This window comes from Linepithema humile, chromosome 7 (assembly GCF_040581485.1).
Source record: "Linepithema humile isolate Giens D197 chromosome 7, Lhum_UNIL_v1.0, whole genome shotgun sequence".
Lineage (NCBI taxonomy): Eukaryota > Metazoa > Arthropoda > Insecta > Hymenoptera > Formicidae > Linepithema > Linepithema humile.
The window spans coordinates 15,632,928-15,654,880 of record NC_090134.1 but is presented as its reverse complement, the minus strand read 5'-3'; the positions used below and the strand labels follow the sequence as shown (position 1 = coordinate 15,654,880).

Genomic DNA, 21,953 nt, shown 5'->3' with positions numbered 1-21,953 from the left:
AATAAATATATTTTTGACTTAACATCTTTATTTAGCAAATTTTCCTAAGTATTTCAATTCATGACACAGCCAGATTATAGTGCTTAAAAGTATAAGACTACCAGACTGATGTGACGCAGCTAACATTACAGGAACATGATTTAATAATGTTGTAATTCCTAAAAGTACTTGAAGATAACCAGCACAAAGTACTGCTGCCACTGCCTTTCTCCCTCGACCAGGAAGTTTATATTTACGAGACACAATAGCCAAACAGGTTATTAATGTTACAGTACTGATTCCCTGTACAAAATATATATTTATATAAATAACGTGTGCTTGTGTACATACACATGCACATGTGTGAATAAATAAATCACAATTTTTAATATTTAATGAAAAAATATACACAACTTACCAAAATTCTATGATTAAATTGAACCGTAGTTGGATTTTCCGTAAAATTTCGCAACATTGGAGATATAGCATTTATATCATCGGGTATCCATTTATCTGCCATTTTTGGGAAGGTATTATAAATAAGACCAGCATCCATTCCAGCTACAAATGCTCCCGATAAAGCAGTGAAAAATATCAGTCCTTTTGTTGAGTGGACTAATCTTTTAAATCTTTTTATAGTCTTCATTGCATTACTTGTAATTTTGCTATTAGAGAAATTGACGGCCAGTTTTTTAGCAGGAATTAAATAATCCAAAGCATTATAAAGAAATCCTGTATATATGAGCAATGCTAATCCAAGATGTGCGGCTAAGCGATATTGTGATACTCGTGGCACATCAGAAGGTTCTACAAAACGATCTTCTAATCCGGATTTGACCATGTACCATCCCATAAGTCCTTGTAATCCAATTAACAAACCTAAAGTGACAACACGTGTTTTCATTCCACGTTTTAGCATACCCTTAGACCAAAAATATGTTGCTGGAATTATAAATACTGCGCCAATTAAACGTCCCCACATTCTATGCAAGTATTCCATCCACCAAATACGTTTAAACTCCTCCAATGTCATGTTCTGGTTGGTTCTAGACAAAAATTTCTTTATAGCATACATATTTCAACACAATATTGTAATTTTATCTCTTACATTTTGTATTCGGGAAATTGTTTGTAACGTTCAAATTCGGAAAGCCATTGAGTGTTGTTAAGAGGCATTTTTTCTCCAAGCAACCTCCAAGTAACCATAGATAAACCTGATTCAGTAAGTCTTGTTATACCGCCTAAATATACATAAAAAAGAAAAAATCATTTTCTGCTAATTCAAAATACATTTTATTTATGCAATACAATATATTTATCATGTACTTATTAATGTTTATTATACAGTAAATATAATATAAATTTTAGCACCATTCTATTTTCCATTTGTTTTTTCCACAATAATTTTGATTACAGTACAAATATAATAATAATATATGAAATAAATGAGAGTACCTAATGCAACTGCTACAAAAACCATACCGCCACAGGTAAGCAGCCAGGATCCCACAATTTTATCATGCTTATTCTTTTTTGAGGAACTTCCATAATTACGAGTTGCGATATTTATTTCTTTAAGTGGTCTCTGTTAATTAAAAATAGTATATCTAGCATCACTCAACTTATTGAATACAATTTATCATGTATGTCACACTATTATCATATATATTAAGAACTTATTACCTTTTGCAACAGGAATGAACAATATTCTCTCACAGAAACATTAGTACGCGTGACATAGGTTTTTGCATTTATAAAAATATGTTGCCGGTTACATGTATATTTTGTGACATTACACACTCTTAATAGTTTAGTAAATTTTACGATATTCAACATGTTGCAATTAAAATAATTTATAGTTATGAAGAATATCGAAATAAAATGTTTATATGCACCGATATATGTACATGAAACATTAATAAAAACGTAATAAAAATATTCTCTTTCTCTATAGAGGTTATATGGAAACGTCTTGCAGTTCTGTAATTAACTGAGTGACAGAGAAGGACATATCTTCTGTCCTTTTTTCTATCTCTTGCGCAAGCGTGGACAATTGGTGTGGAATTGAAATTGGTTAGAGCAGGTTAGAATAGAAATTGACACATGTTGCACATGTATTGCATAAAAAAAACATTGATTGTATTTTAAAAAATGGGGAGAAAAAGGTATAATTGGAAGTCTAGAGCTGTTGCAAATGTAGAGATCGATAATTCTACCACCAAGAAGGTACACATTTTTTATCCTATAGCATAATCATATTAGGTTATATACATGTGTGTATATTCCACTTTTTATTTACTTTTTCACTGTGTAGTAATTGCATTTGTACAATAAAAGGTGTGGTCTCCAAAGAATTAATAAAACATTATTGTTGTTGTAACATAAATTATTTTATTAATTGTGTTTTCTTCTGTGATAAATCATTTATGAATTTAGTTGAATACACTAGTACACACTGAAAGAAATTAAAGTCTATTGAACATTTTAATTTATCTAATTGTGAAAACATAATAGTAAACACTTTGGAAGGTCCAATATATATTCTACTAAAAACAATTTGTGTAAAATGATAAATTATACTACATTTCATAGATTCAATCTACTAATGCACTATGTATGTTTTGACATCAATTTATATATATAATATTTTAGTAGGCACCAGTATGATTACATTTAACTGAATTTGAAATTTCAGATTGCAGTGGATATCGAACATCATGCAGATAATTATGATAATTGTAATGCTCTTGTTTTACCCACTAAAAAGAGAAAAACAAAGAAGATAGATAAAAAAGTAACAACTCGGGTACTATCAAAAAAATGCAGAAAACAATTGGAGAAAGTAATAGAGCAAAAGAAGAAAAAGTTAAAGGTACTATCATTTTATTTTATCAATTAAACAGGTGTATATTAAATTTTTAAAATAATGTTTGTTCTGTAACGCAGAGAGCGACATTGTTAGAAAATTTGGCAAAAGTGCAAGTGTCTCCAGCTGAATTGCAACAATATGTGAGTTTAACATCTTTGCAAAATAAAGGTTTGAAGCGTCATTTTCGAGAACTAGAGACACCAATCTCAAAATTGAAATGCAAGACAAGTGAAGAAGAAGAAAGCAATGCAACAGAAGCTGGTGTAAATTCCATTAAAGGGAGTAAAAAGAAGAGATTAGCTATTTTGGATAATAAAAAACAAGACAAAGATACATCTAATCAAAATGTGGTTGGATTTGAAGTAAGTTTTAAGCAATTCTGATAAGAATCATAAAATTGTGATAAATGCACAGTTTATCTAAAAAATAATGGGATTAAATTTTTTGTTATGTATAAATATTATCTACTGACAATTAGTGACATTTTGAAGCTTTATATGTTTATTTTAAAAGATTAAATAAGTAAATATAAAGCTTGAAGATTAAAAAAGTCAGTAGAGAGCATTTGAAAAACAACAAAAAGTTAATCCCATTTTTGAGATACTGTGTATAATGAAATACTAAATAAATAAAGTATAATAAAATGAGTATTTATGCAGTCTAGTGACAGTAACAGTGAATGTGATATTGAAAGTGACAATGAAAGTGACAATGAAGCACCAGATGTTATCAATAGTATTGTTACTCCTGACATTATGACAAGTGAAATGAGTGATGAGAAAGATCTTCCTAAAAATGTAGATGAGAGAACAATTCCGACTAAGTCACAGGGATTTGATAAACCAGAAGAAAGAGTACAACAGCAAAATAATAATCCTAACATTCGCACACCTTCTGTATTTGTACCTCTTAATAGAAAGCAGGAAATACAGTCAGTTAGATTAAAACTACCCGTTGTTGCGGAAGAACAAATTATAGTTGAAACAATAAATGAAAATCCAGTAGTTATAATTACTGGAGAGACAGGAAGTGGTGAGTAAAAAATTAATAATATTCTCTTGAATTTTAAATTTTGATGTCAGATTCAAATTTAAAGACTATGAAAACTTGATAAAAAATTTTAGAAATCAAGTTTGATGAAAACAAAGCAATTTTTTAAATTTACATCTTATATTATAAGTTACTTATATTATTTGTTATTTTTTTTATATTAAATTTGAAAATTTTGATCAAATATTTAAACTTATTTTGTAAAAATTTTATAAGTGGGAAATGTTTTTTGAAATAAAGTTGTACATGCATCATTAATACATTAGGAATTAAATGGCTGAATAATAATCAATAAAATTAAATTAAATTTTATTTTTAAACATCTTTTAATATATTTTTTAATTTTATTGTTTAAATTTGTCATAGGAAAGACAACACAAGTGCCTCAATTTTTATACGAAGCTGGATACGCTCAAAATAAGTTAATTGGGATAACCGAACCAAGACGAGTGGCAGCAATGTCAATGAGTAAGCGCGTGGCTGAAGAAATGAACCTTACCCAAAAACAGGTTTCATATTTGATTCGTTTTGAGGGAAATGTCACAGAGGAAACAAAGATCAAATTCATGACCGATGGTGTTTTGTTGAAAGAAATTCAAAGTGTAGGTAATAACTCATTTTAAATATTTTGATACGATACAAGCGATTTATAATTTCTCTATTTGTTTCACAGGATTTTCTATTGACAAAGTATTCTGTAATTATACTGGATGAGGCACACGAACGCAGCGTGTACACTGATATCCTGATAGGTCTATTGTCGAGAATTGTTCCTCTTCGTAATAAACGCAATGATCCTTTAAAACTAATAATTATGTCGGCCACATTGCGTGTGGAAGAATTCGTAGAAAATGTGAGGCTGTTTAAGGTGAAACCGCCAGTAATCACGATTCAAACACGACAATTTCCCGTAACGATACACTTCAATAGACGTACAAGCGAGGATTATGTCAATGAAGCATTGCGCAAAGCGATAAAGATACATACTCGTCTACCAGAAGGCGGTATATTAATATTTTTAACAGGTAGAACAATGTTGATTGTTTTTTTTGTGTATTATAAAGTTTTACATTTATATTGTCGGCATATTTGAAGAATATTAATTTATTTAGTATGACGCACGATTTTTGATCTTTTTCAATAGATACTGTTTTTCAACAAAAGAAAAACATTATCACACATTTAAACATAGTGCATGGAACAGTGCTTGATGCTTTTTAATTTTCGTCATAGTCGCTAGTTCGTTCATGTAAACATAAATTTTTAAAATTCTGTCTGACAGTCTTTAATTTATATTTGTCATTTTTGCTGAAGAGAATATTTTTCGAATATGTCACAGGTCAACAGGAAGTGCACACGATTGTACGTAAATTGCGCAAAGCATTTCCACTGAGAAAGAATAAACTTTTTCGACAACAAGTTAAGTCCATCAACTTGGAAAAAAGCAAGTCACCCTCGAAAGAAGTAACAAACGAGACGCAAAGTGAAGAGGATGATACCGATGATGACTTCGATGCCGAGGAAGCGTTACGCCGCAACAAGCAGAGGCAAAAGAAACGGATTGTACTTCCGAATATCAATCTGGACGAGTACGTACGTTTATAATGCAGTCATTTTGGTCTTTGTCCCGAAAAATGTACGTGGAAACATTTGTGTTTAGTTATTCAGTAATTCCCACTGACGATACGCATGAAGATTTAATCGATGCACAGGATGACGAAGACGAGGATGAGGACGAAGACATGATCGATTTCAAGGGATTGACGAACTCTCAGCCGTTATGGGTTCTGCCCCTCTACTCTTTTTTGCCTAGTCATAAACAAGCCAGAGTAAATACACAGTACATACTGTTTATACGCATATAACTAAGAATTAGCAACTCATTTACAAGTTAATGAGTCTTGACAAAAATAAGAAGACGAATTGATTTTGTTATTAAGTAACGAATGATTTTTTTCTAGGTATTTGAAGCGCCGCCGGAAGGATGTCGCTTGTGTGTGGTGTCTACCAATGTTGCGGAAACTTCACTAACGATTCCCAACGTTAGATACGTGATAGATAGTGGTCGTTGTAAGACTAGAATGTACGATAAAGTAACTGGTGTGAGCACATATCATATTTGCTACACAAATAAAGCAGCGGCCAGTCAACGCGCCGGCAGAGCGGGCAGGACACAACCTGGTCATTGCTACAGGTATTTCGTGACTGTTAAGCAAGTATTTTATTGAACACGGTACAATATGATAAAAACTGACGTATTGCGTTCAATTACACGTCAAATTGCGCTACATTGATGCACACGACACTCTGTCGAATGTGAGAATTTGCACTTGTGTATTTAACAATCATACTGTAATATATTTTGCATGGCGTTAGCTTCATATTTATTTCGAAATAGAAAAAAAGGCACGCAAGCTCTCGAGATATAAATCCTTAGTTGTTTTTATATCTTTAATTATATATTAATATAATACATTAATGTATAATTATATTATATATGCATTACATACTTATGTTAATCCTTAATTGTTTTTAATGTATATTTGTATATATATATAATTTTTTTGTAGATTATTCTCATCAGCTATGTATAATAATCAGTTCGAGGAATACGGCCAATCAGAGATACAACGGAAACCAGTGGATGATTTACTACTGCAAATGAAGGCAATGCATATAGACAAGGTCGTGAATTTCCCGTTTCCTACGCCGCCGGACATTGTGCAACTGAAATCCGCGGAAAAACGCCTTATGTTACTCGGAGCGTTGCAGCAACCACCGAAGAAACAGGAAGGTAATTATTTAAATTTATTTAAAAAAAGTCTTTGCACAATTGAGATGTTAAAAATTATGACAACATCTACAGGTGTATTATTCGAGAAAGAGGAATAGTTATCTGTAATTTTCTATGTGCTAAATAGAAATCTAGTCTCAAAAAGGGTGTATTAAAAATTTGGGAAAAGAAAAATATAGCGATTTTTGTCATATTTACAAGATTATTTAAAAAAAAAGTATTGAAGTTTTGTTTACGCAACTTTTTAATTAACAAATTTTCAAAATGGATTTTACTTTATTTTGTTCCGATTTTTCGATTTATTTTTTATCATAAATTGACTTATTTATGATTTAAAAAACCGATTTCTTAATATATATACTTTTGTAGACAGATCTTTTGTTACTTTATAGTATTTTTTCTATGTAAAATTTGTAGATAATTTACAAAAATTAATGGTTTGTTGTTTAGAAACGTATTGCGCGAAAGTAACGCCTCTTGGGCATAGTATCGCCGCGTTTCCGGTTGCTCCACGTTACGGCAAAATGCTGGCATTGTCGCATCAGCATAACTTGTTGAAATACACAATATGCATGGTGGCGGCTCTCAGCGTTCAAGAAGTGTTAATAGAAGCGCTTAGCATGGAGGGTTCGGCTAAGAACAAATGGCTGCAAATACGTCGTCATTGGGCTGGTACTGGCAATAGTTTGCTTCTTGGTACGTATGAAACTATTATTATATTATATATCATCCATTATTATATTATATTAGTATGAGATATTATTTTCTTGATCATCTTTTTGTGATAAATACGATCATCTTTTTGTGATAAATACGATCATCTTTATGATACGTAATTATGTAAATACGTAAAAGAAAATGATACTATTCTTTCTATGCAGGTGATCCGATGGTTCTGATAAAAGCCATTGCAGCTGCTGAATATGCGGGATCTGAAGGAAAGTTGTTGTCTTTCTGCGAAGAAAATGGCTTGAGACATAAAGCTGTAGTCGAGATAAAGAAACTTAGACAACAGCTAACAAATGAAATTAATTTAAATATACCGGACCTAAATTTGTCTATTGACCCAAAGTATGTATCATATATTGATTGATTATATATTGAGATTGATTTGTTTGTGTAATAAACAAAAAATTTTTACAGAATGACGCTACCAACTAATACAGAAGCGAAATTATTGCGTCAAATAGTTCTCGCGGGTATGGTAGATCAAGTGGCAAAGAAAGTTTCACTTGACGAGGTGAAGGAGGATCAGGACAAGGCAAAGTGGAAGTATGCTTACAGGTACGCACTATTCGTTATTACAATTACCTTTTAAGTTAATTAACCGTTTAAGTTTTTATATACTTCATTAAAAAAAGGGAGAATATTTGTTTTCTATAGAAATTTCGTAAAACACACACGGTATTCATAGGTTTTTGGAGTCATTAAATTTGAATCTCTAGCTTAATTTTTATTATGGCAGACCTAATATAGTAGACACAAATTTGAAAAATTATATTTTTATTAAAATTTTATTTTCTATTTTTCGTGAAACTTGATTTTTAAGAATTTTTATCTTTGAATTCAAATTTGACGTCAAAATTTTTTTAAATTAAAAATGATTACTTTTATAAGACACAAAATCAAATCTATTCTGAAATTTTTATTTATATATCATATTTAAATTAAAAACTATTTTTATTTAATCACAGTTTACCTTAAAATTTTATTTTTTGTTTGTAAATTAGAGTTTATATTTTAATTTTCAAATTACAGATACCAAAAGCTTTCTGAAAAATTTTATAAAATCTATTTGAATTTTTAATTGTCACTTTAGGACGCCAGAAATGGAAGAACCTGTGTTCATGCATTCTTCGTGTGCCCTACGGAAAGTTAGTCCTGAATGGGTGGTTTATCAAGAGGTGTATGAAACAAATAAGATGTACATGCGCGGTGTCACAGCGATAGAACCTGAATGGTTGCCGAAATTTGCACCTGCGTTATGTCACCTCAGCGAACCATTGGCTGATCCGCCACCAAGGTATTTTTACAGCAATTATCTTATGTTTTCCCAACACCAGTTTTTATTTTTCTTGATAAAAATTCTAATTTTTATAAGTACTTTTATTTCTTATCAATTTTTACTGCAATACATTTATAGATATAATTCTGAAACCGGAAAAATCATCTGTCGCGTGTCTGGCACATTTGGAAGAGCCGGATGGGAACTACCGCCAATAAACATAGAACATCCATTGACGGTGGATGGTGTTAGATTATTTGCCTATTTTTTCTTGGAGGGTCAAGTGTGTCCTAAGTTGAAACGATTCGTGCCATCGTTACTGACGACACCTGGCAGCATCACTAAATCATGGGCCAAGTATTTGTTCTTTATTTTTTTTATTCATTAGATTCTTTTTCTTTCAGTTAATTCAATTAATCTTTTTATTTTCAGATTAATACCACGTACACAAGCGATGACACAAATGCTATTATCGCATGGAATTATGTCCAAAGATAAACTACTGGATACTTGGAGTTTGGACAAGAAATGTAAGATTATTTTTTAATTTGTGTATAATATAATATTCTCGTCTGTATGAAAAATAATAGAATTAATTTTGGAATAAATGGAATTATTTTTTTTATGGTTTTTACACAAAAAAAATTAATTTTGTTATTTTTTTGCAAACGTACTTTGTACAATCATGCATTTATATCATTAATTTGATTTAAATATGGAATATATTTTAATTTCAGTTTTACTATCAGCTTATCAGAAGTGGCTGCCGGAATCTGCGCATACGGAAGTAGCACTTTTATGGCCACCTTTGTAAAGAAGAATGTAATATTTGATGTATGATGTATATACATATATCTGACGATAATTACGTTTTTTTAAAGAGGGGATTCTAGTCTAGAGACCCGATTTTTAGGTTATCTTTGCGATTTTTTTGTGGGAAAGCTACGGAATTTTTTGAGATGGGGATTTTTCCTACATATTGGTACACCTTTCAAGTATCTTTCAAAATTTTTTAATTTTAAAATATAAATTAAGAAGCGCGGTACATGTGGTTTTTCTAACCCGTTAAAAAAAAAGGTGATAAACGGTGTCCATTATTCCGGCCGTTGTAGTGATCTGAAACAAAAAATTCAAAGAGATTCTCAAAATATAAGAGTTTGGCTCTTACTTGAACTAGAATTTTTATAAAATGTTAAAATTTACGAAAGTTGTGCGCTTTTGAAAGTAAGGTATCGAATTTCGCAACTTTTTTTCAACTTTAGTGTTGTAAAATTCACAAAAACCATATTTCAAAAAGATTCTAGTTCCAGTCATAGCCACACATGTGCTGAAGATGTGTGTAAAATTTGAGAAAGATCGGAACAATGGATTTTGAGATATCGTGGGTACCAGTTGAAAAAAAGTGGTTTCGCGAAAAACGCGTTTAAAGTTCTTTTCACTTTACTTTAAAAAAAAAAAAAATTAACATCAAGATAACATGCACATTTTGCAACTTACATTTAATCAGCGATTCCTAGGCCACAGAAAAGACCTTTCTCTTGCTCGTACATCTCCTGCAATACCGATCTTTCCTCCTGAAGCAGCACTCTTTGGTCTTTTGCAAAATCAGATGATCACCACTCCGATCGTAAAATGCGCGCGTCGTTGCGAAGATGAACGTACATCTCCGCTTGTCGACCAATCGTTACTCCCATAACATTCATGGCTTTCAGGACAGGTAACAATCCTTCATTAAATATAATAACAGCCGTCGTAATCTCAATCGTTTTTAAGCCACAGTGAAAGTGTTTCGGAGCAAAGGTTCAAATTATCGCATTCAAAGATTCGTTGTTGTTCTGCGTTTCCGTGCCCAAACAACGGTCCAACAGTTTATCACTTGACAAATCTTCGTAAATAGGTTTTATTACTTCTAATACCTTATCACTGAGCGGCGGATTTTGATGTTGGAAATTGGGAAGTGTGCCGTCGGCTTTGGCTTTGCGCCACTTACACCAGCTCTCCTCGCCCTCTGGACAGTTTTGGTGTTGCGGTTTTTCGTCGGCAGAACTTTTATGATAATACGCTGCCCATATTTCTTTCCGCATGTCAGCAACAGAATCTGGATGTCTTCGAATAGCCAAGCCGTAGTACTTCGTAAGTTCTCCGATCATTTTGTCTGTCAGCTTACCAGCACTTTTGCCACCGATACCTTTGTTATCTTTTTTTGCGTTTCGAAGACTCGTTTCCATCCTTTTTTCGACATGTCCGACGCATTCTTTTTTAACCACAGTAATATTATCTTCTTCATATGGATTAACAGTCGAAATGTTTTTGAAAGTTTTGCTGTCTCCAATGTATTGCCATCTCCAAGTTTTGCCATCTCCAATGTATTTCACATAAAGGACATCGTTCTTCTCTTTCGATCTTGAAAACATTTCTGTGATTTCATTGGTTTCCATCTTTCCTGCACTTCCTTTATGATTGATAGAGCAGTTTTTTTCGTGTGTCTTATACCATTCGTTATATTCATCAATATCTCCATTCTTTTTTATACTCCAAAAGTTACACGCTTGACAAAAACTACTTTTTACTGTAGCATCAATCACTTTTTTCGAATATTTACCGATGAGAGTTGATACGCCAAAGAGAGATGAGTACCCTCTTTGCTTCCAAGTACCGTCACCAGAAACTGTGAGATGATTTTCGATATTTCCAGCGTCTTTATTTTTTGGTTTTTTCTCTTCAATAGCTTTCTTTAAAATTACATTGTACACTGAAGAAACTGCGAGGTGAATATTGTCAAGGCAGACATAATAAGTATTCACAGTGAGGCCACTAGACATGTCCATTAAATTACAAAATAAATTTATGCCTTCTTTCACAACACCCAAAAGACGAAAAACGAAAACCATTCGTCGATTTATTTCATAAGCCTCGTTAGTAAAAGGCGAAGAATTGATGAACTTTTCACCACACGCATTTGATGCAAATCTTGAATCCCAAGCCTCGAAATGATGTCTGTGAAATTTGCACATCTTTGTTGCACACTTTACAAATCACAAGAGATGCCGATATTGTAAAAACTGTATAAAATGCAATACGTGAATTCTCTTGAAATAACGAAATCAATATCTTCGGAAGTTGATAATTTTTTTTACCGAAGTACTGGTGAGTTCAGTATCCTTCTCAAGTGTAAAGCGATTTCCACAAAAGCGTCGTTTCCTCTGGCGTTCCGGATGAATCCTTTTTTTCTAGAGCCTTTTTTGTCCATTTTTTAACAAAATATAATTAAATATAAAAAAATAACGGAAAACACAATCCTGCAAGTTGCTCGTGTCTGCTCACCTCAACGTTCAGAGCAATGCTGGTTTTCGAGCAGCTGGTTGTTTACAAACAAAGCATGATCGAACCTTTATTTAACATTTGAACGGTCAGCTCAGGTACTTCATGAATTTCGAAAAGTAATGATCATTTAAGCCAGAACCGAAATATAATCCCTACTCGAGATTTCTAGCGCGCTTCGAAATCCCAAAGTGAAACGCGCTCGGAGCGCGCAATGGGGAATCCCTCCTTTCTAGGCTTTAAACTCATGTTAGCTTTTCAAATCGGAAAAAATCCTTTTAGTCATTTATTCTATAGGGCAAATACTTGCAAAAAATTAAAAAAAAAATTATTTTTGATTTTTTCAAATCTCTAGACTAGAATCCCCCCTTAATGTATAATATTTTTATAAAAGGTAATAAAATACAAAAATTTTCTCTCTAGATACTTTCTAGCAGGAATATATAAATAAGCTGATTTCTAGGACAGTTTTCATAGTTCAATATTACATTTAAAATCATCTTTAGCACAATTTTAAAATGTTCCATAAAGAAAGAGAGGACAGTTATATAGATTTGTAATTGTTAAATAATTAAATTTGTTTTTTAATTTCCGATTATGAGTTTAAAATTGTATTTAAAATAATCTTGAATATAAAATTAAACTAAAAGTTGCAGAGATTGAATTATGTCTTATTATTTTTTTTTCTTTTTTAATTTTTTAATATTTTTTATGTTCCTTGTACATATATTATATTATTAATAATTTTTTTTATTTTTCTCATGTATAATGTTTCCACGATGCTAGAATTCGAACCAAGAGAAAGTTATTAAAACTCGGATTGTGGACGCACTGAATTTGGATGCAAAATTCAAACAGAAGTCTAGGGTCACTAGGTAAATGATCTAGAGTCTTTAGATTTGTCAGAGTGCACTTCTGAATAGCATAGATAATTTCATTGAGTTTAGTAGTTTAGTGTGTATGGTATGTGCGTGTATTTCCTCATATATAGATTTTCATAAAAAGGAAAATTCTATGTATCAATTCATTAATATTGTTAAATCTTAAAAGAAATAGGGCACGATGATGAGTTCCTTGCAGATATTAACGCGAACGAGTAAAATTGGTATGATATCTATGAATTTTTAAAACGAGGTTAATTTTGAGCATAACGTTAGATAATTTTTTAACGTGATATAACTTTCTTTAATTTATTAAATTTACAGAAATTGTGTACTATTATATATTTTTATTACTATTCTTATTACTATACTTTTTTTATTAATTTTTTAAAAATTATGTTACATATAACCAATGCTGATTGCATCTTAAATATGTTATGTTGAGGTTAGAAATTCTCTTACTGTTTTGGCTTACTTTTGATAAATATGTATTTTATGATACATATTTATAATTATAATTACAGTTTAATTGAGTTTCAAATTTTAAGTAGAGCATAATTTTTTAATAGGTTTTAATTTATTTGTATATTAGAAAATTTATTTTTTTTAAAATATATACCATGTACTAGTATAAATTATTATATTTCTTGGTTATTATTTTAAACGAGTTATTTTATTTCTAAATTACATAGATTATAGAATTTTGTGCAAGCTTGTTATTAAGTTATATTTATATTTCATATAACAAATATAATTTTAAACATTATAAATATTTCAGCTCCAAGATTTATTAAGATTGTTCCAAATGGGGTAAATACATATTTGAGTCGAAACAAATATTACTATGTAAATGAATACAAGGACAAAAATTGGAATGACATCATGGAAGCTGCAACTACCCATATGTTTTTTCTTGAAATTTTTCGAGGATTTGGACTTATTTTGTCTCAGTTATTCAGAGAACCAGCAACAATAAACTATCCTTTTGAAAAAGGACCCTTGAGTCCTAGATTTCGAGGAGAGCATGCACTAAGAAGGTATTTTTTTGTGATGTATTTTTATTATATTCTCAGTATGTTAAGTTTGTATTATATATCTTTATGTTAAAATTTCTGTTATATATTTTTGGCATTATATATCTATATTTTATTGTGCCTTATATTCTTATATTTTTACAACTCATTTTCTAAACACATTTTGTTTTTAGCACAATCATTGAAATGGTGATTAAAAAGGGAAAAAATAAAAATTTTAATTTTTTACATACTAGATACTATCTTTTTACATATTATTTTTATTTATCATAGATATCCCTCTGGAGAAGAAAGATGTATCGCCTGCAAGTTATGTGAAGCAATATGTCCTGCACAAGCTATTACAATTGAAGCAGAAGAAAGAGCAGATGGATCTCGACGTACAACAAGATATGATATTGACATGTCTAAATGTATCTACTGCGGCTTTTGCCAAGAAGCTTGTCCAGTAGATGCGATTGTTGAGGTATTATGTTATTAATTAACTATTTAAGTGCCAAGCAGCGCAATTGTAAGTCTCCCAATTTATGTCGAAAAATGTCAGCAAATCTTACAGTAGGTATACTGATGATACATTTTAATGAGACTAAAACAGATAGTTTAAATGTGAGATATATACCTTGGCAATAATGAATGATTCAAGCCGAGTCGGCCTTTCAATTATAAATGGAAACAAAAAGAAAGCACAATAGAGCTTATGGGCATTCTTCGATATAAAATAGAAAAAGCGATCTTGTGTTGCTTAGCACTTTTTCCATGCATTTCTCATGATACTGAATTGGTTAAGACAGACAATATAAAAATGCAAGAAAGGATTTATAGGATTAATACATGAAATTTCTCTATTGTAGGGTCCAAACTTTGAATTCTCAAGTGAAACCCATGAAGAAATGTTATATAACAAAGAGAAGCTCTTAAATAATGGTGACAAATGGGAATCTGAAATTGCTAGTAATATTCATGCTGATCATTTGTATCGTTAAGAACTGTTGTAATGTAGTCATATTTAAAGTTGCAATTAAGTCGGTATGAATTGCATCATGCATGTATAAAAAATATTAATCATACCGCTAGGTGTACAATGTATAAAATTAAAATAGTGTAAATAAATAATGTAAAATATATATAGAATGCCCTATAATTATTCTAAAAGTATACAAGTACTTGAGATTTTAAAGAATCGTCAAAGATATGTAATTGTGATGTGCAATGCTTTATTTTAGAAATCATACTATTTTCTCTTTCCTCCCATTAAACGCTGCTAAAGTCTTCATAAAAAATCCATTTGTTGTCAAATAATTATTTTATTAATATATAAAACCAAGTTTTTTTTATTATATACAATTAAGATTTTCTTAACATCTCCATATTATTACACACATCACATTAATATTTTTTACAAAATCTTTTATGCTCCTTCCTTATTATTTCATAATCTCATAGTCGTGTAATTGCAAAGTGAAAAACTAATAAAAAATGAAAATTTTACACGATATTATGCCGTGTGTGCTAGCATTTTGAAAATTGTGACAACATAAAATACTAGTAAACTAAGAAAAAGATGGCAACCTAAAAAGAACAAAAGTTCCTAGCAAATTAAGAAAGAAGATGACAACCTAAAAAGGACTAGACAAAATTCTCTAACAAATTAGAAAAGCACGGCAACGTAATAAATATTATAAATTAATTTTTTAAACAACACAAATTAGAGGAATTTAACAATTTATCACATTTAGGAAAGAGAAAAAGAAAGAAGTAGAAAACTAAAATAAAGTAGTACTGTGATTTCGAGAAGTAAATAATATGATTACAAAGCAAGAATAACGGTGACTAGGCATTTTTTAATGCTTGTATATTTAATAAATTCTTATTTACATCTGTGCGTATCAGGATATATCAGTTTATTTACATTTTATATTACACATTATACTTATAAATGTGTGTATGTAAACACACAGTAATATATATATATCCAGATAAATATAGATGTGTGCGTATGTGTGAATGACACGTCATGCGTGAATTGACAGTTCAATCAGTTCAATTAATAGTGCCACGACACAAGGTAACGCACAGGTTGGTACAGGTTGCTTAACCTTACAAGACTGCAATATTGTTCATCACTTTCATCGGGGCACACTTACCACGATGATATAAGAAAAGCACTGTATTGTAATTTCCACCTTGATACATATCAAAATTTATATAATAATATTGAAAAGGTAATTCACTTGTATAAAATCTCTTGTTTTTTACTTAATATTGGTTATGCTTCATAACTCAGCCATTCGTAATAGGTTAAAGATATTAAGAATATTAGAAAAAATATTTAAAATATTAGAAAAAATATTAAGAATTTTAATTAAATTCAATAAATTTACAATATGCTTTTTCATGAGATTTTCCAAATAATAAGTTTTGTGCTCTTTTTCAATCATGATTTGTCAATTCATCATGTGAAAGAGACTTTCTTGTGGCATTATGTTTGGTAAACTTTTAGCATGCATCTACAATTATTTTTTTGTTTAATATAAACAATAATATAAGTTTGAATCTTCAATTTATCTGATAATATATATTAAAGGCTCAAATTTTGTAATATATATAGAGAGAATAAGAAAGATTGATATTTTTTCAAGTATCCATTTGCTAACAGGGAGCATAATATGGCATTAATTGTTTAATGTACGAAGGAAGCAATAAATAATTGACACTTACATTTTGTTAATATAGCATTATTGCTTATGAAATTTTCTGAATTGTTATTTGTACTTATATTGTGTGTTTTATATAATATATGCTTGCGCATAAGAATCAGTGTCAATTATAATCATATTTTGAGTTTTGATCACTTAATTATATTAATATTTTTATATAAAACAAATAGTTTTGCATAGATAGAGAAGGTAGTTGTGTTAAATAGCTTGTTGTTTAAATAAAATCTAACCTAACCTCTTTTTGTGGTTTTAAAATTAAAACGACAGAATCTAATTAAAATGAACATTTCTATATATTCTTTTCTTCAATATTTATTTCTCAGAACATCTGTGATATTATGATTGCTTCATACTTTATAATATAAACAGATTGAAAAAAAAAATTAGTCTAAAGTGATTTACAATTTAGACGCATCTTGTCAATGAGTCAAAATCTATTAAAACAGTGACTTAACTCTTTAAAAATATTAATAGAAGAGATTAAAATCTCTTGAGCCTTTAAATAAAATTCAAAATAACATTTATTTATTTATTACGCATATTTTTACTTATTTTAAAGTGTATCTGCATATCTTGTATAAGTTGTATGTGTATTTATGTGTAATGTTGAAAAAAAGATTTAAATTTTAGTTTAGACTAGCTTTTGCTTTGCGTGAACACTAATAAAAGCTCACATTTATAATTTTTATTTTTACAGAGTAAGTATTAACTAAGGAACATGTAGTAAGTATTTATAATTAAAGTTTACACTTAATTATCAGATAGAATATTAGATTAATCAAACAGTTATAGCATGATGTTGTGCGAGATTTATTTCATCTGATTTTTTTTTACTTCTAAGGCAATTTTATTTGTAATTATTTGATAAAATGTTAAATAATAATTTGTATATGTTACTTCTATATGTTTTGATGTTTTGTATCATTTTGTGTTGCCACGATAACTACAATATAGACAAACATTTAAAATTATTGAAAACCGAATAAATTAACACTGAAAAACAACGAAAGAATTTTTTTTTATTGGTTATTTAATAGATTAAATTTTTAATTTTAATTTTAATAATAATATTAGTAAAACTGTAATTTCTTTTAGCTATATTATTTAGATTATTTAGAATTGAACCTGTTATTGCACTTCTTTTATTTGAGAATAATACTTTGCAAGTTGTAAAAAATAATCAGCAACTTAGATACTTACGTTGAACAGTAACTTGACTTATTGCAATTTGACCTTTGACTTGACTCATTATGAAACATGTTTTTTAGTAACAATACCAAGCTCACATTATTTCTCAGACGTTATGTGTGATTGTATATGTGATATATATGTGCCAAAGATTCGTGAATCTCAACAATACAATGATAATAAACTTACAATTATAGATATTGATGTGGATGCTGCACTGATTGAAGTAAATTATTATAAAATATTATTTTTTTCTTGTAGGAATGTTGTAAAACAGAGAAAATTTTTTTATTATTATTTTTATTATAAAATACTATTTTATTTTTTATAGATATATGTGATTTTTGTAACAGTTTGGCAACTACAATACATATTTCTAAGATTCTATAGTGAATAAGAAAAATATTGTACTTAGATATGTTTGAAATTTTTTTGTGAAATTATTTTACACAATCCAGGAAAATATTATTGCAAGGTGTTTCATTCACATAATAATGAAGCACTTTAAGATAAAAAATTTTCTTTGCTATGCAAAAGTATCTCAAAAAAGATGAAAAATGCACAAAATATTAATTTTTATCAATTAAAACTTATTAAATATTCTTGTAAAGATACACAAATAAGTCGCTAACTTAAATTCTATTTGTTTACAGATTAATTGTTTAGAAAATACCATGTTGGATAATTCTACTGCCATTCGACGTCCAAAAGGTTCCGTTAATGGAACTGAAAGGAATGTTAGACGAAAGACACCAGCAATGGAACACAGCCAGTCACATGATGTTTGGAATGTGGATCCAGAACACTTGACACTCTGGAAACATCCTATTATAACGTTATATTATTTCTTTAGTGAAGTGGCCATTAATGTGCTTAGTTTAGCGAAGAAAACGTTACTTTACAAAAGAACAGTGTGCGCTGTAATTTCAATTGTAATACTATTTCTCCTATCAGGCAGAATATCTGGCCCACAACAGGAGGTAACATATTTGCAATAATGTAAAATTATGCAATATGTATGTATCGGACAGATGGTGTACAAATAAACTGTTTCATTTGCTTTGTTTCAGATTTTTAAGTTGTGGGAGGCCAAAGTAATCTGGTGGTTATATTGGGTAGGATTAGGTGTATTATCAAGTGTAGGTCTCGGAACAGGTTTGCACACTTTCGTGTTGTACTTGGGGCCGCACATAGCGGCCGTTACTATGGCGGCATACGAATGCGGTGCTCTGAACTTTCCCGAACCGCCATATCCTGATCAGATAGTATGCCCGACGAAAATTGACCCGCTTTGGGTAGTAGATATATTAAATATTATGAAAAAAGTACGCGTAGAAGCCATGCTATGGGGGGCTGGCACTGCACTTGGTGAATTACCACCATATTTCATGGCTAGAGCCGCAAGAATGAGCGGACAAAATAGTAAGAGTGACAATTTCGACCAAGAAGATTTAAGAGAGTTAGAAGCCCTGGAAGCGTTAGAAAATGGTGAGAGTATACCGTTTGTAACGCGTATAAAACTAACAATGAAGCGATTCGTTGAGAAAGCTGGATTTTGGGGCATATTGGCTTGTGCATCGGTATGTGTCAGCAAATTTTATTTTTTTCAACATACAGATAGTGTCATTAATGCCTTACACTTTCAGTCGAGCATTTTTGAAGATATCCTCTTTTAATATGCTTTGATTATTCATTACAAAATCTAAAAGTATTCAAATAGCTTGCTAGTTGCTTAAAAAGTTGATTAATGAATTTTAATCTAAAATTAAAGCAAAAATTCTAAACTGAGAGTATAAAGTAGTATTAGCCATCTAGATATTACAAGAAATTTTTTGAGCAATGATTTAAAATTTTTGTTTTAAAATTTAAAATTTTTGATTTAAAATATTCTATAATAGATCTTGATTTATGTAAAAAAACTAAAATTTTCTGCTTGCATTACGCTTTGAACTAAATTTGTTAAATTTATTTAAGCCAAATTTGCGATTAACGTTTTAATCCTAATTTACATATCAAATTGAGTTGAGTATCAACAACAATATTTTTTAATTTAATTATATTTTACTTTGATTTTTTATTTTTTTTAAATTTACACATTTTAATTTTTAAAAAGATTGAAGACTCCCCACAAAAGTTTAAAATAAAATTTTATGTTCGAATTTTATTGCCATATTGGGTTCATAATTTGGAATTTTTTTAATTTTGACAACAGATTTGAATTCAGTTTTAAATAACCTTGAATATACTATTGTTACATAATTTAATTATTTTTTATAGAAATTATTTTTGATAATAAAGTGTTTTTTTTTGTTATTTCTCACCTATTAAAGAATTTATATAATTTGTTTTCTGTGTTGTTATTTATGTAATAAAATTTTACAGATCCCAAATCCACTATTTGACTTAGCTGGTCTGACATGTGGTCATTATCTCATTCCTTTCTGGACATTTTTTGGCGCGACGCTGATTGGAAAGGCTGTTATTAAGATGCACATACAACAATTAGCAGTAATCATAGCTTTCAATGAAGAGCTTTTAGATAAATTTATCAGCTTGTTAGCGATAGTACCATTTGTCGGTGCAAAATTCCAAGAGCCATTAAAAAGATATTTTGTTGAACAGAAACATAAGCTGCATGATAAATCGTCTATGGTAAGTTATAGTTTTATAAAATATAATGCACAACATTCACTGATAATCAATCTCAAAATAAACATTTATTCTTGCAGGACGGAACTACTACAATATCATGGCTGTTTGACAAATTTGTCACACTAATGATCGGTTACTTCTTAATAACAATTATACACGCGTTAGCGCGAAATCATCATCGTAGACGAACCAAACCAGCGATTGATTGAAATTTAAGAAACATAGAATAATTAGAATGATAAAATAAGTTCCACAAACAACCCACATACAAATAAATATAATATGTTTTTATGGTAAAAAAAGGATAAGATATATAAGAATACAGGAAATTAATTAAAATTTTCATTTACTATGGTTTTAACGTTATAAAACAGATATATACTGTACACGAGAGCTGAATATCTTAAGTAACTATTTTTTTCGTTGATTGTACGTTTATTTTGTTACAATATTCTGTAAATATCGAACATATTGCTATTCAAAGTTTGAATTATATGTATAGACTAGTTTTTATGAATCAAGATTTAGCGAAATCTTTATCATAATTGAACCAAATCAGCGATCGATTAAAATTTAAGATATAGGATAATTAGAAATGTCAAATAAGTTCCACAAACAGCCCATATATAAATATAACATGTTTTTATGGCAAAAAATAAGATATATAAGAATACAGAAAATGTGTTAAAATTTTTTCATTTATGTGGCTTTAATGTGTAGAATAGGAATATATATATAATCAAATATCTTAAGTAACATTATATTTTTCTCTTTGAGTATATGTTTATTTTGGTACAATATTTTATAAATCTTGCAAAAATATTAGTGTACAGGCATTTATATATACATATCTATAGAGACTGGTTTTGATAAAACAAGATTTATTTGCAGTTTATAGAACAGATATTTAAACAATATTTATGGCCCTTTTGCATGGTTGATTGATGTTTAAACTTCGGCATATTTAGCAAGAATTAGATTCAGAAAAATTTCCAAGCACAATATAAAATATTCTATAATTCAATAAAATAACATCTAAAAAGTTACAAATTTTGTATACATATTTCAAGATATTGAAATATAAAAAGAATAATTAATTCATGAAAAAGATAGATTATCAATAATAAATAATAAATGATAATAATATACATATATAGATGAAAAATGATTTAAGTGTATTGTATTATTAAAAGACAGAACATATCATCATTTACGACTATTTTCTATAATATGTGTTACACTTTTAATTTTGGCGCGACAGCAGTAGCGGTTCATAGCGGAATCTGCTGAAATTAAAACAATGCCTGGCTGTGTTTAGAAATTCACTGCCAGTACTAAAAAGGTTTGTTCTTTATAGCTGAACTGGCTGCACTAGTTCAGATTTTATCTTTCTCCTTTCAGTGTGAAGGGAAAAAGATAAACTCTGAACTAGTGCAGCCAGTTTAGCTATAAAGAACAGACCT

General features: G+C 29.7%; 5 protein-coding genes across 11 annotated transcripts; 3 read left to right on the top strand and 2 right to left on the bottom strand.

Annotated features, from left to right (window-relative positions):
• Positions 1 to 8: 8 nt before the first annotated feature.
• Positions 9 to 1,815, bottom strand: LOC105678227 (heme A synthase COX15). The gene is made up of 5 exons (XM_012377383.2): positions 1,663 to 1,815; positions 1,435 to 1,564; positions 1,088 to 1,220; positions 398 to 1,025; positions 9 to 282 (listed from the first exon to the last, which is right to left on the bottom strand). The coding sequence occupies exons 1-5, from the start codon at positions 1,813 to 1,815 to the stop codon at positions 28 to 30; spliced, it is 1,299 nt and encodes a 432-aa protein (XP_012232806.2). The 3' UTR covers positions 9 to 27.
• A 248-nt stretch (positions 1,816 to 2,063) lies between these two features.
• Positions 2,064 to 9,562, top strand: kz (putative ATP-dependent RNA helicase kurz). Its single transcript, XM_012377368.2, has 17 exons — positions 2,064 to 2,205; positions 2,675 to 2,851; positions 2,926 to 3,210; positions 3,508 to 3,880; positions 4,265 to 4,500; positions 4,572 to 4,923; positions 5,238 to 5,487; positions 5,559 to 5,727; positions 5,860 to 6,092; positions 6,469 to 6,692; positions 7,143 to 7,388; positions 7,574 to 7,763; positions 7,836 to 7,976; positions 8,512 to 8,715; positions 8,836 to 9,054; positions 9,130 to 9,227; positions 9,435 to 9,562. The coding sequence occupies exons 1-17, from the start codon at positions 2,131 to 2,133 to the stop codon at positions 9,509 to 9,511; spliced, it is 3,549 nt and encodes a 1,182-aa protein (XP_012232791.2). The 5' UTR covers positions 2,064 to 2,130; the 3' UTR covers positions 9,512 to 9,562.
• A 131-nt stretch (positions 9,563 to 9,693) lies between these two features.
• Positions 9,694 to 12,396, bottom strand: LOC105678232 (uncharacterized). Its single transcript, XM_012377397.2, has 2 exons — positions 10,195 to 12,396; positions 9,694 to 9,813 (listed from the first exon to the last, which is right to left on the bottom strand). The coding sequence occupies exon 1, from the start codon at positions 11,709 to 11,711 to the stop codon at positions 10,500 to 10,502; it is 1,212 nt and encodes a 403-aa protein (XP_012232820.2). The 5' UTR covers positions 11,712 to 12,396; the 3' UTR covers positions 9,694 to 9,813; positions 10,195 to 10,499.
• A 541-nt stretch (positions 12,397 to 12,937) lies between these two features.
• Positions 12,938 to 15,057, top strand: ND-23 (NADH dehydrogenase (ubiquinone) 23 kDa subunit). Its single transcript, XM_012377422.2, has 4 exons — positions 12,938 to 13,123; positions 13,678 to 13,936; positions 14,207 to 14,399; positions 14,785 to 15,057. Exons 1-4 carry the CDS (start codon positions 13,081 to 13,083, stop codon positions 14,914 to 14,916), a joined length of 627 nt encoding a protein of 208 aa, XP_012232845.1. The 5' UTR covers positions 12,938 to 13,080; the 3' UTR covers positions 14,917 to 15,057.
• Positions 15,058 to 15,835: 778 nt separating this feature from the next.
• On the top strand, positions 15,836 to 21,170 carry LOC105678349 (vacuole membrane protein 1). 7 transcript variants are annotated; one of them, XM_012377611.2, is made up of 7 exons: positions 15,836 to 16,155; positions 17,348 to 17,373; positions 17,919 to 18,064; positions 18,492 to 18,818; positions 18,909 to 19,418; positions 20,221 to 20,490; positions 20,568 to 21,170. In XM_012377611.2, the coding sequence occupies exons 3-7, from the start codon at positions 17,954 to 17,956 to the stop codon at positions 20,697 to 20,699; spliced, it is 1,350 nt and encodes a 449-aa protein (XP_012233034.1). In that variant the 5' UTR covers positions 15,836 to 16,155; positions 17,348 to 17,373; positions 17,919 to 17,953; the 3' UTR covers positions 20,700 to 21,170. The 7 variants fall into 7 exon arrangements, with proteins under 7 accessions (XP_012233034.1, XP_067215114.1, XP_012233062.1 ...); XM_067359013.1 differs by lacking the exon at positions 17,919 to 18,064 and having other exon boundaries at positions 15,842 to 16,009; XM_012377639.2 differs by lacking the exon at positions 17,919 to 18,064 and having other exon boundaries at positions 15,842 to 16,155.
• Positions 21,171 to 21,953: the final 783 nt, after the last annotated feature.

Bases quoted from the DNA above. Each gene is read 5' to 3' on its own strand.
- LOC105678227 (XM_012377383.2), bottom strand. From the start codon at position 1,815: ATGTTGAATATCGTAAAATTTACTAAACTATTAAGAGTGTGTAATGTC. The intron at 1,565-1,662 runs GTAATAAGTTCT...TTTAATTAACAG, and splicing joins GTTCATTCCTGTTGCAAAAG to AGACCACTTAAAGAAATAAA. The intron at 1,221-1,434 runs GTACTCTCATTT...ATGTATATTTAG, and splicing joins TTTTGTAGCAGTTGCATTAG to GCGGTATAACAAGACTTACT.
- kz (XM_012377368.2), top strand. From the start codon at position 2,131: ATGGGGAGAAAAAGGTATAATTGGAAGTCTAGAGCTGTTGCAAATGTA. The intron at 6,093-6,468 runs GTATTTCGTGAC...ATTTTTTTGTAG, and splicing joins CAACCTGGTCATTGCTACAG to ATTATTCTCATCAGCTATGT. The intron at 7,764-7,835 runs GTATGTATCATA...AAATTTTTACAG, and splicing joins AATTTGTCTATTGACCCAAA to AATGACGCTACCAACTAATA.
- LOC105678232 (XM_012377397.2), bottom strand. From the start codon at position 11,711: ATGTGCAAATTTCACAGACATCATTTCGAGGCTTGGGATTCAAGATTT.
- ND-23 (XM_012377422.2), top strand. From the start codon at position 13,081: ATGATGAGTTCCTTGCAGATATTAACGCGAACGAGTAAAATTG. The intron at 13,124-13,677 runs GTATGATATCTA...TAAATATTTCAG, and splicing joins AACGCGAACGAGTAAAATTG to CTCCAAGATTTATTAAGATT. The intron at 14,400-14,784 runs GTATTATGTTAT...TCTCTATTGTAG, and splicing joins CAGTAGATGCGATTGTTGAG to GGTCCAAACTTTGAATTCTC.
- LOC105678349 (XM_012377611.2), top strand. From the start codon at position 17,954: ATGTGTGATTGTATATGTGATATATATGTGCCAAAGATTCGTGAATCT. The intron at 18,065-18,491 runs GTAAATTATTAT...ATTTGTTTACAG, and splicing joins TGGATGCTGCACTGATTGAA to ATTAATTGTTTAGAAAATAC. The intron at 20,491-20,567 runs GTAAGTTATAGT...TTATTCTTGCAG, and splicing joins TGCATGATAAATCGTCTATG to GACGGAACTACTACAATATC.